The sequence below is a fragment of the Aythya fuligula genome, chromosome 8 (genome assembly GCF_009819795.1).
Source record: "Aythya fuligula isolate bAytFul2 chromosome 8, bAytFul2.pri, whole genome shotgun sequence".
NCBI classification, from domain to species: domain Eukaryota; kingdom Metazoa; phylum Chordata; class Aves; order Anseriformes; family Anatidae; genus Aythya; species Aythya fuligula.
The window spans coordinates 21,546,235-21,558,944 of NC_045566.1; the positions used below are offsets into that span (position 1 = coordinate 21,546,235).

Genomic DNA, 12,710 nt, shown 5'->3' on the forward strand with positions numbered 1-12,710 from the left:
GGCAGCTGTACTACAGACAGAAGCAGGCAGGACAGGCACTGCTTTTCTTACTCTGAAATTTTGGTCTGACACAGCACAAGAGTCCCTTACCCTCTCTAACATCAGCTCATGTTTACTAGCATGCTTCTAATAGCATAAATGCAGCTGGTTTATTTTCATAACAATTTAACAATTCTGTGCTTTGGATGTAAGTATACACAAGTGAAAACAATGATTTTACAATTCCTTCTAAGCACATATGATGCATATCTTCTCTCCTTTAAACCAGTGTAACTAAAATAACACTTGTGTTTAAACAGAGCTTTCTGTATTTGCATCATTATAACCAAATGCAGGCTTTGTCTGCAGACTAGCTATTCCAGAAGCTTCAGGTCAGAGCTGATGTGATATATTTTTTTAGAAAGTGGTTTATTAAACAACAATTTTTTGTCACTAATCACCAGGCAATGTCAATGTGACTGCTGAGAAGAAAAAAGCAGCTCAATTTAAATTTTAAAAATCACCTTCTGTTGCTATTAGGAACTATATATTTTTCACTAGGTGTCAAAGAGTTCCCAGAATTACTTCCCATTCTAGAGACAGCCTTATAGAGTGATAAATGAAATACCAGAATCCTTCCTAATTTATTAATATTATATTCTTATGGATGCTGTTGGATGAAGTAATCGAACTAAGGTTTGATTTAGCATTCCCAGCACTCAGCTGAAGAGGGAACAATCTGTATATAACTTCAGTACAGAGAGTGAGACTTCGCTGGCTTTTGTAATCGAAGCACTTTTGTTATACTCTGTATCTAAGTAAGAAAATTCTGACCTTAATACTGTTGAACCAGGAACAAGGGCTTGATTTTAAAGACAGAACTGTACCACTGATGTGAATACCCTGTCCTCTTCCACTTCCCATCCTCCAGGCACCCATGACTCTTTTGTGCATTTTTCCCTTCTTGTTTTGAATTTTGACAAAAGAAATGTTCCCTCTTAGCCATACCCAGCTACATCTTTTTTTTCTTTTTTTTTTTTTTTTTTCCTACCGGCTGCAAGAGCAATGATCTCAACAAGATACTGCTGCTAAAATTATATATTGCTTTTTCTGCCTTGGACAGCCAGCTTGTTTAAAGTTGTCACGTAATTCTCTGCCAAAACTGTTGTCATCTTAGCAGAAATCCAGAAGAACTGTACTTTTTTAAAAACAATATGATTCTACACTGATATTTTAAAATGCAAGTCCCTCAAAACCTGAACCACTAAGAAAGTCAGACATTTCCATATTGCAATAAAATAGTTCACCACCCACACTGACTTCTCCCCAACCTCGATTTGCTCATTTTATTCTCGAATACAAACACCTTAATGAGCCTATACTGTGAACTTCGCAGCCTTGTTTACAATTTGTCAGCATGAATATGTCGGTGAAGCAGAATAACAGAATAATATATTCTGAACAGAACTGATATGATTGATCTATTGAATGGAGTGAGGTGTGCTGATTATATGTTTGCATAACGTTCCTTGATGTGAAACTTTCAGGTTTGGTTCAGTAGCTATAAATTAGATCCAGTTAAGTGCTACCATGCGTGATTTCTCCAGTAAGTACTGCTACAGAGTGAGGTGTTTGAGGTTACTGAGCTACATACTAGATTTTCCCCTAAAATCAATTAGAGTAATCAGTCAAAAAAAATCAGGAGACAGCTCTGAGAATTTCAGCTGTGTTGACTTGAATTAGAATATTCTGCAAGGCGCTCACACCAATAGGAATGGGATGTTACGGTCTTCTCGCCACTTAGGTGAAGATAAAATATTAATAGCCCTGCAGTGGAGTGCTAACGAGCAGTGGCAGTGAGTGGGGTCTCAGGGGAAGCCCTCCACTGCTTCCTACAGTGCACTGCTTTGCCCAGCAGTCCTGGCACAGGCTGCACCTCTACACTGTGCAGCTGCAAAGCAGCTGGAGGCAGAGAGAAGCTAGATGGTGTCACAGATCCTGGGGAGCTTTAGTGAGCTGAGAACCCATCACTGTTTGTGCAGAAAGGCTGAACCCAGGTGTACCTGCCAAGGAAGGTACACACAGCCACAGTCTTGGAGCCCTGCCTCCAGAGGAACTGGAGAAAGCTAAAGCTGGGGCTGCTGGCTTCATCAGCTGTGACTGCACAGTCAGTGAAGAGCAAATTCAGGAAGGGAACCCACAGAAACGCACTCCTTCACCTTCTCACCAGTGGAGAAATCCTGCCCATGAGTTACCGTGACTGCTTCTGTGCCATCAGTGTGTAATTTTCCTCAGTTATAAACAGTATCTGGGGTACAGGGTGACATGAGGAGGGGGAGGATTGATAGAATTTGATCTCTACTCACATTTATGGGATAAAAGGACATCAAAGGAGTCTGCCCATCTTGTTGCTTCTTCTGTTGATAGTCTTCTGAAAGAAAGGAAGGGGCAAATTACAGACAACCCACGGCTGCTGGTTCCCTCCAGAGCTGCTTGACAAGGACACCAAAGAAGGCTGGAATTCTCACCAAACTTTGCTTATCTACAGTGTAGAGGTCTCCAAGTGAGCAAGTCACCCTGGGTTCCCTTCAGAGTCAGCAGGGAGATGCCATGGGACTTGCAGGGTTCTCTCCATCTCCTCTTCAGGTAGGTGGCTAAAATAAGCCCAATGAATTGTGCCCAAAAAGGGACCGATTTTTCCTCATCGACTCTAAGCAGAGGCCCAGGGAACAAGTTCAGATGTAGACATTTACATTGTAAATGTCAAAAGTTAAGTGAAATGAAACCCACACCTGCAGCAGTGTTTGTTTCTCTCTCCTGACTTCAAGGGGAAGGTTAGACTCTTAGCTCAGATGTAAGCAGTGACTTGTGATCAGATGAATTACATCCCACTCAGGGCTCTGGATTGTCTGAAGTACCTACTTTAAGTGCTGTGCAAACTGATTCAGGACATTTTGGTAGTGTTTAATAACAAGACTTCGCCAAGGAGGACTGTGACCTGAAATTGCTGCTCACCTCGTGTGCAAAGTCAACTGCTCAGACTTTGATTTGCGATGACAGAGGGATATCTTATGTGCTCAAACATCTGCAGATACATCCCATGTAAAGCAGCTGGGACAGTGTGCATGTCCTGTCTTAATGAAGAGCTTGTATCACTGATTTAGGCATTTTCCAGTATCGTTTCTGCTCTATCAGGTTTTTGTGTTTTCCTCCTTTCCTTGTGGCTAAAAAGAACTATGCAAAGCTCATACAGCGTACAGTGAAAGGCGGGTGGTACTAGAGGGGGTGGCGGGCAGGGAGGGGAAGGACAGAAGTGGGGATGGGGTGGGATGCTGCAGCTATACTCACTTCAAAGCCCGGTTGGGCTTGTCCGGAAGAATAGCTGTGAAATCATTATATGAGTCTGATTTGTGAGACAGGCAGCCCAGGCGAGTCCTCATCCCTCTGTTCCTGTGGTCGATATGGGGAAGCAGGGGTGTGAGCAGGGGAAAACCAAAGAAGACGATTAAAAGTCTAGCCAGAGTGGCAAAACAGAAAAAAGAAGAAAAAAAAAACCTCCTCAGTAGCTCTGCACCTAGTCAGACCTGTGTCCCTGGCTCCCTCATCTGCAGAAGGGATTCTGAAGCATCTCCAGTAAGATGCTAAGCAGATGCTAGGGGTGGACACAGCACTAGAGCAGCTGAAAGCTCACCCACACCAGTCACTCAGCTGGTCTGACTGGCAAAAAGGTTTGAAAGGCTGCACTTTGGGACAGTTGCTTGCAAAGACCTGCTCTCGGCAGGAGTGGGAAGACAGCAAAGGGGAGAAATGCCTGTCGCCACAATCCAGCCACACCAGAACAGCACAAATACCAGTGCTTGAGGGCAGGAGGGGCTGGAGGAAGAGAGGGAGCAAGGCACCTGCAAGGTGAGCCTGTGCTGCAGAGCCACGAGACCCCAGCCAGGATCCCTTTATACTCAGCGTTACATAAGCAGGCTAAAGCTGCCTCTTCCACGACGGGTTTATCCATGCAGAAAATGGCCTTATTGCTTTTCCCTCTGAATTTCAAAGCGGGCCCAGAGCCTTTGGTGCTCCGCAGGCCCCTCACCTCCTCGCCAGCCCCTTCCCAGGACGGCCGCCGCAGCATCGCGCCGGGACGGGGAGGATGGGGAAGGAGAGGAAACACGAAGGGAGAGGGAGATGTCACACACACGTTGCACTGGGCTGGCAGTGTCTCCTCTCAAAAACATATAGACGCCGATTACCGGTTTGACACGGTGTCCAGCAGGGCACAGCCTGTTACTTGCCTCTCCAGCCTAAGGGCATCGCTTCTGCTACATTTCCCCCATGTCGAACGAGGCCACTCTCTGCTCCTGACCACAGGAGGACAATTCAGCAACTGAGTCTGCACTTCTCAGCTGCTGCACCCACTTCTGAGCCAGAGGAAGCCCCTCGCTGAGCCCTGCTGCCAAACAGAAGCCACACACTGTGTGTGGCTGCAGAGGGAAGCAAAGGATTTTTCCCCTTCCATATGCAGTCCTTGCAGAACACTTCAGCACCAGCAACCGAGCCAATCTGTAGCATGCCTGTTTCCCCCTTCTCCTCCCGCCCTTCACAGAGTTTCTATTATTGCACATTTTAATGTAATCTTAAAGCAAATTAAATGTTAATTAAATGCAAGGAGTGTCTCCCTGGCACAGCACAGGCAACTCACGGAATTTGTCAAGCACAAAAACCTGGAGATTTTTAGTGGCAGGAATTGTTGCACAGCCCCAAAATGCAGACCCATGACCGGTGGGCTCAGGATGCTGTGCTGCCTAAACTTCCACCATCAGGGCAGATCCACTGTGTGCAAAGTGTCGCCTTCCTAGCTGAGCCTGCTGGACCTGCTGGCTCAAACTGACACCGAGCCCGCTATGGGATCTTCCTGGTACCTTTCTGATACCTCCTGCCCCCAGCCTTTATCCTCCCTCAGCTGTTTGTTCGAGCCAGCTCAGGAATTTCTCAGCAAGAGGTGTGACACGCATTACCGCAGTGCTGCTCAGATTTCTCTCTGATGCCTGAGATCAAGGGACTGCAGCAGGGAATCACAGCGAACAGGAGACAGAGATGCTGCGCCACAAGCAAGGAGCTTGTCTCTCCCGGAGCACCGATCTCTGGGTCACGGCTCCCAAGACAGGACACAGGAGAAAGAGAGGGAAAATCTGGGGCTGCGGGAGGTGGAGAGGCAAGGGAAGGAGGGAAGAGGGGATGGTACAGCGAGCCCAAAGGCTCACTGGACGAGGCAGACAGCGACAGGATGGGCAGGGGTGAGGAATGCAGCGTGTCTTTTCAGTTACCTCCGTGGGATCAGTAAGGCAGCCATTCAGGCATCCAGTTATAGTTAACCCCTTAACTGGCTGGCTTGGAGAGCAGTCAGGGCTGTTTGCAGGAGACAGGAGTGCGGGAAGGAGGGATATTTACTGTTTCATGTCCCGGCACTTAAAAATATATCAAAGAATCCTCTGCAAAAAAAGGAGGGCCAGTTGTTCTCAACCCATTTGATCCTTGCTTCCTAGAGTGGCAGGTCGATTTTTCAATGGAAGACGTTCAGAGTTGAGAGATGATCACAGAGAAGAGACAGCATTTCCTCCTAAAACCAGGACAGCAGGTTAAGTCCAGCTTCAGGTCTAAAGTGACTTGAGCTTGGCGTCACAGCTCACCACGGAGCAGCAGGACTTGGCATTATCGCGCTCATCATTCAACACCTCTGAAGGTCTCTCCCCAACAGGCAGGGCTTCCGGACTGACCTCGCTAAGAAGACCAAACTAGCTCTCGTCCCTGTCCCTCCAGGTCATGGCTGATGTTACGGGCCATCACGGCAAAGCTGGCACTGCAAATAAAACAAGAGGAGGACTTCACGCGTCTGCGGATGCTGCTGGTCCTTGCACCATCACAGGCTCAAGCACTCACACAAAAACATCCCAAAAAAGCAACTCCTCCTCCAGGTGGTGGCAGCCCGCAGGAAGCCACAAAGGGGACGCACGTTCTGCAACGGGGAGGGAGGGAGGGAAGGATGAAGGGACAGAGGGCTGGCAGGGTCCCTGGGAGCCTTGGCACACAGCCCGCTGGTCAAACAAATCTCGCATCAGAGAGCGAAGGCGAGGTCCACACCAGCCGGGAAACCGATGGGACAGAGAGCAGGACCGAGCTGCCTGAATAGTGAGCAAAGTGCAAAGGTTTCCTGCCTGCCAGGACAAGGCCGAGCTCCAGATAACCTCCGTGTCCTCCTGCCCAGAGGGAACAACTGAGGAAGCGGCAAAGGAGCTGGTGAGAGCAGAGACTGTGTGCAAAGGAGCCGGGACCCCATGCTGCTTGGGCCTGAGGAGATCCCAAAGCTCGGGCTGCCCAACACAACATCCCTTTTAAAACCTGATTACATTAAAAACACACAAAGCCTCTCCCCAACTAAATTAATGGAACCGGGATTGCACTACATGCCAGTGAGTGCATTTTCTTAATCCCTGCCCTGACCGGCTGCTTCGATGCGCTTTAACTGAAATCAATCCTTGGTAATTCCTTAAGCCCCTTTAAATTTCCTCGTTAACAGTCTCACCCACATGCGGGGCCGCAGCACAGGATCTCCCGGAGTCCCCCAGCCCCTCTTCCCCCCCATCACTCCGAAGTGACAGCTGGAAGCGGAGCTGGGTGCCCGCCGGGTGCCCTCTCCCTCTCTGTCTCCTCGAGCAGCGTGCTTTTTGGGGTCCTGTTATGAAACAGCTTTCTGCTCGCCTCCGCTCCCACCCGCTCGCCAGCCCACACAGCACAACCCGCGGAGCTGAGCAGCACCGAACTTCCCTGTGCTCCCGAAGTCTGCCTGACTTCAGGGATGCCGAGACCTACATTTCCCCCAAAGGCAGCCGCACGGCGAGGCTGACGTGCCCACGGATATTTCCCTTGATTGCAAATAAAGCCGGTCAATTATGGCTTTATAAATATAATCTGTAGCATGTGGTAAAGGCATCCCAGTGGGGTCCACAGTGAGGGGGTTTTTACCCCACACTCCATCACTTGCCCTACCTCCCCCTCCTACGAAAGGACCCTGGGTCAAGGGGAATTGCCAGCCTCATCATGGAGGTGCTTTGGGGTTTCTCCTTAGGAGACAAAGGAAGGGGGTGCAATTACGACAATCAAATTATCAGCCCCCTCCAGGAGATCACCTGAGCAGAGATAAAGCAGCCATCCCAATGGAAAAAATTAGCAGCACAAAAAAAAAAAAAAAAAAAAAAAAGAAACAAAACCACCACAACAACCACCCCCAAGGGGCTTCGAGAGATTAAGTCCATCCATTCACATGCAGAGAAAGCCAGCTAAACCCCAACAGGGAGGCACTGCAGCCAGCCAGACACAGCGAAAAGCTACTCACTGCCGTTGACCTGTCCTCTCTGCCGGTGGGTCTTCGCCAACGCTGTGGTCGCGGAGGCTCTGGGGAGAGAACAGAGCAGCCTCTTCAGAGACAACCCCCAGCACGGGGTGAAAGTCACACTCCGACACACCTCCCCTCCCCAGCTCTCCCCGGGCAGCAGCAGCAGTAGCAGCAGCAGGGCTGGGAGCACAGCTCCGTGTCACATCCAGCGAGGGGCTACGAAAGCAGCCTCACCCGGCAGGCTGGGGCTTGGCTCTGCAGCGTTGTCGGCTCGCATCGCTCGCTGGCGGAGCTGCCGAGGAGCCCACCTGATCAGCACGTTGCTCTGCATCCCTCCTCGCCCGCCGCCCCGCTGACCTGGCCGCGGATCTCCACGGTCCCTGGAGATGGGCGACAGCTCGGCACGGGTGGCGGGTGCCAAGCGCTGGCTGGGAGCATCTGGGGGTGGGTGGGGGGATGCCTGCGAACGCTCTCGCTGTTGTCACCCTCGGTATGTTGGAAGAGAGCAGCCGCCTGCTTTAATCAGCTCCTCTGAGGTTTAGGGGAGGCTGATCGCAGAGCGGCAGGAGTCACTACGGACAGAAGGGACTGGGGAGTTTAATTAAAGAGCCCCGGTGCCAGCAGGGTCAAATGAAATCGTTAACAGGCAAGGGAGAGCCCTACTGCAGGGCATGGGAAAAAGAAACCCACCTGGCTCATCAGGGATGCGACCGACCCCTCATCTGCCCTGATGTGTGCAGCCCCACTGGCTCCCTGCCTTGGCTTGGACCCCTCCTGTAGTTTGCTCACCCCACAGCACAAGCTCCCATTCCCATTCCCTCTCCCCTCCTGCACCCCCACACCCCCATCCTCAACCAGCAGAGGATGTATATGGGGTCCCCAGTGCACTCCAGTGGGACTTCCACGGGATCCTAGCCCCCAGCACACGTGGTGGGGCAGCAGCACGACCCCAAATTGGGGCTTGGCTCAGCCACCAGAACCCCAACACAGGGGCTGTGCTATGCTCTTTTTGATCCTGCTGGAGTTGGCCACTGCATTAGGGAAAAAAAAAAAAAAAAAAAAAGAAAAAAAAAAGTGTCTGCAGTTACACTAGTCACTATTTTTCTCTTTATTCTCCTGTCATTTTCCTAGAAATCCATAGTCACCCACCTCTCCGCTGCTAAAGCGGCGCTGGGCCTGACATCCTTGTGCTACTGACGGGAAACATGTGTTGAGATGGCACATTATCACCAGCAACATCCCTGGGGAAGGAGCCCTGCAGAACTCACTGTGAAAGCACAGGGATTAGCAGTGCTGCAGGAGTGATCCCAGCTCTCCGACTCGGATCCCCCCCTTCACAGCTCAACCTGGCAAGGAACAACAGTTGCCTTGCTCTCACCCTCCCATCACAAAGCCCAGGTCATCCTGACTTGGGTTAATCACGTCTCTGGTTCTGAGGAGACAAACATCTAAAAATAAAAAAATAAAAACGCAGCGGCTGATACAACATCCTCTCAGCCAAGGTCAAAGGTTGAGGTCCATCCCATGCCTCTGGTACAACAGGCTGGTTTGTTCAAGTTAAATAACAATCAGCTTCAGCCCTTGCCCCAAACCCAAGCCAAATTTAATACAACATCACCAAGGGTTCAACTCTGAGCATGTCATCTCTGTTTTAATGCCCTTCCACACTCCCAGGGCAACTGCAGGATGTCACAAGTGACACTGGCTGCAGCACCTCCAGGACATCAGTGGGGTGGAAGAGGCCAAGGGACGAGGGCTCCTGCTTGTTGTCCTCCAGTTTTACATGTTACTGTCTCACAGCCACCACCCGTATGGGCAGAGACCCCAGTCCCTATTTCTCCAGGCTGTCAGCACCCTCTTTTCGTGAGCTCAGTGAGGTCCTGGAGCAACCCACAAACAGCTCTGCAAAACACCATTTTTCTTTTATTTTCCTGGGGTGGGATGGAGTTAACAGAGAACAAAGTGAGTGAGTTGTGTTGACACAGGCACTATGGGAAATGTAATTAAATTGCAGATAAAGAGAATTGTATTTTACAGGGTAATATTTTAGAAAGCTTCTGTGAGATAGAAGAGGTTTATAGCAAATTCCTCCTAAAATGGCCCTCATGTTTCTGACTATTCTCTACCTTCTATTTAAAACCTTTTAATAAAATAACTCATTTTGATATTAGGTTTGAATCCCATCCAAAATTTTAAATCTCTAAAAAATACCTTAAAGCAGTTTCCTCGTGACCTGCTAACAGCAGACACAAACACATGTGGCACTGGAACTGTTGCCTGTCACTGGACAGGGTGGAAGGGAATTTGCCAGCCAGTTCCCTGGACAAGAACATCACCTCCAGGGTCCTTTTCACCCTATTATTTAAAATGCCTCCCTGCCTATTACATGTATTTTATCCTTGCCCCTACTGATCATCATTTGAGCAATTTTTACCCCAAAACTTCTTCCTGACCAAACATCTCCACTGGTTTCACTTGGTCCCAGCTCCTGCCACCCAACTACTAGAGCCACATAGCCTGAAGACATCCGTTCCTTCCAGTACAGCTGCCCAAACACCAGAGATACCCAGCCAGCCCAGCTGGTAGTTGCATGGTTTCTGCCCCCCAAGGGCGGATAACACTCCCCAGGGCTGGCAGCTGACCTCTCTTCTCACTTTGGGGCTTCACCCTCAGAGAGCAGCTACGCTGACTACCTTATTTGCTTGGCTGACATCTCCGGTGGGCTTGCCTTGAATAAACTCCTTCACCTTGACATTTAAGCAGACTACTCTCTGTCTTCTCACTCTTGTTCTATTTCCTCGGGGGGCTGTGTGCCTCTCTGGGATTCCATTATTTCATGCTTAACTAGCTGTCATGCTGGGCCTGTCGCTTCCACTCCTCGTTTCTGACTTCAAGGCCTTGTCATCTTTACAGCGATCCATGCCACAAGGCATTGAACTTCTTCGGGACTGTGTTTGCTCTTACTTTGTGACCTTCCCTGGGCCTGTGCCAGCATCTCTCTCTCCTGGCACTGTGAGCCAAGGAGCTTGTTTTAGGGTGTGCTTCATGGCTTGCGAGTCCAAGTGGTTTTAGCCTGGCATCAAGAATGTGTTTCTTCAGCCTGCTGTGACATTTAATAGCTACATCCCCACAGCTGAGTTCATTTTTTGGTTGGTTTACATAAGATTCTGTTGCTTCTGCGACCTCTCTAGAAAGAGCTCTGTGATGAAGGATCTGTGACCGACCAAGTACTTGGGGTAGCCACTTCCCTGCAGCACACACTGCCTCAGGAACGCAGGTGATCTGCACGCTGCAGAGCCTGCCTTTGGCTCAACCACAAGCCTCAGCCCTGGTGGACTTCTGCTGCATCCCGAAGGAGCTTTGGTTTCGTTAGCCTTTTTTTTTGCATGTGTCTTTTTTTTTGTTTTGTTGTATTTTTTGCTGGAGGACTGGAAGGAACAACTGCTCGTACCATGGAGTGAAAATCCTACAAAGCTACTTGTGAGATGAAGCATTGTTTGGTCTCCTCTGACACCCAGGAATTCCAAATTTGTCCAAAAGCCACGCTGGTACCTATGTGGGCCCAAGCCTACGGTAATTCAAATCAGTAATTAATTTGCCTCCAGAGTGTGCTGTTTCCACCACTGTTTACGATGAAAGCTGTTAATGTTAAAAGTAGTTAGTAACTGGCAGCTAACACGCAATGCTCTGCTCACCGTCAGGCTGCCTGCCTGTTTTAGGATCCGGGGTAAAACACACTTGGTCCAGTACAAGGTGATTGCCTGGGCAAAAGAGAATTACAGCTCATCTCAACAGCTTCCTAAGCTTCAAGACAAATCACAGACTATCTTATTAGAAGAACCACAAGAGCAGCTTCCCCTTCCAAAAAGAAGCTCCTGTAGCATCAGGAAACACACAAAGAGAAAAAAAAAAATAAGGGGTTATTTTTTCTGTTCACCTTAAGCCTCAAATCATTCTCCACATCAGCCCTGGCAGGCAGGAAATCCTGAAGGGTCAAACAAGGAGAGCTTGAGTTTGAGGGGCAGGTGAGGAATCCACACAGCTGATATCTTGGATAGGAGGGGGTATTGACAAAAGAAGCCACTTCTCCTGCAGTAACGAGGCAGGGCAGGAGATAGGAGACACCCACTGAGTTGAATTCCCCTTGAAAATAAAAGGCTGTTTAAAAATAAAAACGAGTTACATAAAGCGTGCTCCGTTGTTCTGTCTCCGGCTTAGCTCAAGAGGATGGCAGCTATTTCAATTCTCCCCCGTGTCAGTGATAAAAGTGTCTGCTGGACACGTGTTGCGATGGCTGCAGCAGAGCAGATGCCTCCAGTGTGAGATGGCTCCGGGCCCCGGCCGGCGTGCTCCGACTCCCTCCTCGATTCCTCCAGGCAGGTAGGATGCAAAACCAACAGCTTAGCAGTGTGGGAGGCTCCAGGCTGAGAGGGGCACTGTGCAAGACAGGAATCAAAGAATTTCCCCCTTAATGCACTTTACTGCGATTCCATAATTGTTCTCAGAGGAAACGCTCCCGTGCCCAGGAGCAGTTACACGTTAAGAAAGGCGTCGGTGCCTCGGCGTGTGCTTTGGAGAGGATCCTGTTAAGTGTGGAGCAGGGAGGCAGAAAGGATTGGACTTGACAGAGCTGCTCTGTGCAGCCTTGGAGTCCTCCCAGCTTTCAGCATCGCTGCTGCTGTCAATATGGCAGCGTCTGTAACGCAGTTGGTGGGGATCTGAGACAGATCCACCCTGACAGACAGCACCCCACAACGATCCCCTGCTGCAGATGCTCCATCCCTGGTAGGTTTTGGCTGAGGGCTGATGCTTGAACACAGGCCAGGGAGCGAGCCCTGCTGACGGACGGGGTTCATTTTCTGCTGAGAGATCACTCAAGGTGCTTGCAAGCAGCCTGCATTTTGCGAGCTGAACGCTCTGCCAACCCGCTCGTTTACTGAATGGCAGAAATCATCCCTGAGATCTGCGGGCTGCAGTCACAAATCCATTTATGATGGACAAGGTCTGTGATTCTTTGCTCTTATCGCTGCTGTTTCAAAGCCTCGGGCTTACAGGGCATCCAGGTCCCAGAGCAAGGATTTGCTGGGGTTATCAGCCACTACATGGGGAGGCGACGTGGCACCGGGAGGTCGCTGCAGCAAAACACCTGAGCACGTGCTCAACTTGAACCATGTGAGCAGCTGAATGAACACTTGCATGATGAAACACAAACAGAGTAAATTGCCCGGCTGAGCTGGGATTCCTCTCTCATCTCAGGAGGCTGCTGCTCCAGCCTTAATTAAAACATAAATGAAGCGAGTTAGACGGGCTCATCCTCTTCTCCAGCAGATGGTGGTTCTTTCATAAG

At 49.7% G+C, this 12,710-nt stretch overlaps 1 protein-coding gene across 4 annotated transcripts in view; it reads right to left on the reverse strand.

Moving 5' to 3' along the window:
- RGS8 (regulator of G protein signaling 8) overlaps positions 1 to 7,783 on the reverse strand; it is a 25,037-nt gene extending 17,254 nt beyond the window's left edge. For 3 of the 4 annotated variants that reach the window (XR_004253553.1, XR_004253552.1, XM_032192501.1), the window contains exons 1-5: positions 7,721 to 7,783; positions 7,364 to 7,422; positions 5,298 to 5,830; positions 3,328 to 3,429; positions 2,346 to 2,410 (exon numbers count right to left, since the gene is read on the reverse strand). Coding sequence is in view for 2 of the 4 variants with exons in the window: in XM_032192501.1 (XP_032048392.1) it covers positions 2,346 to 2,410; positions 3,328 to 3,429; positions 5,298 to 5,323 (193 nt within the window). In the remaining 2 variants the exon portion in view is untranslated. The remainder of the gene's footprint in view (positions 1 to 2,345; positions 2,411 to 3,327; positions 3,430 to 5,297; positions 5,831 to 7,363; positions 7,423 to 7,720) is intronic. The other variant, XM_032192502.1, reaches the window with a different exon arrangement.
- Positions 7,784 to 12,710: the final 4,927 nt, after the last annotated feature.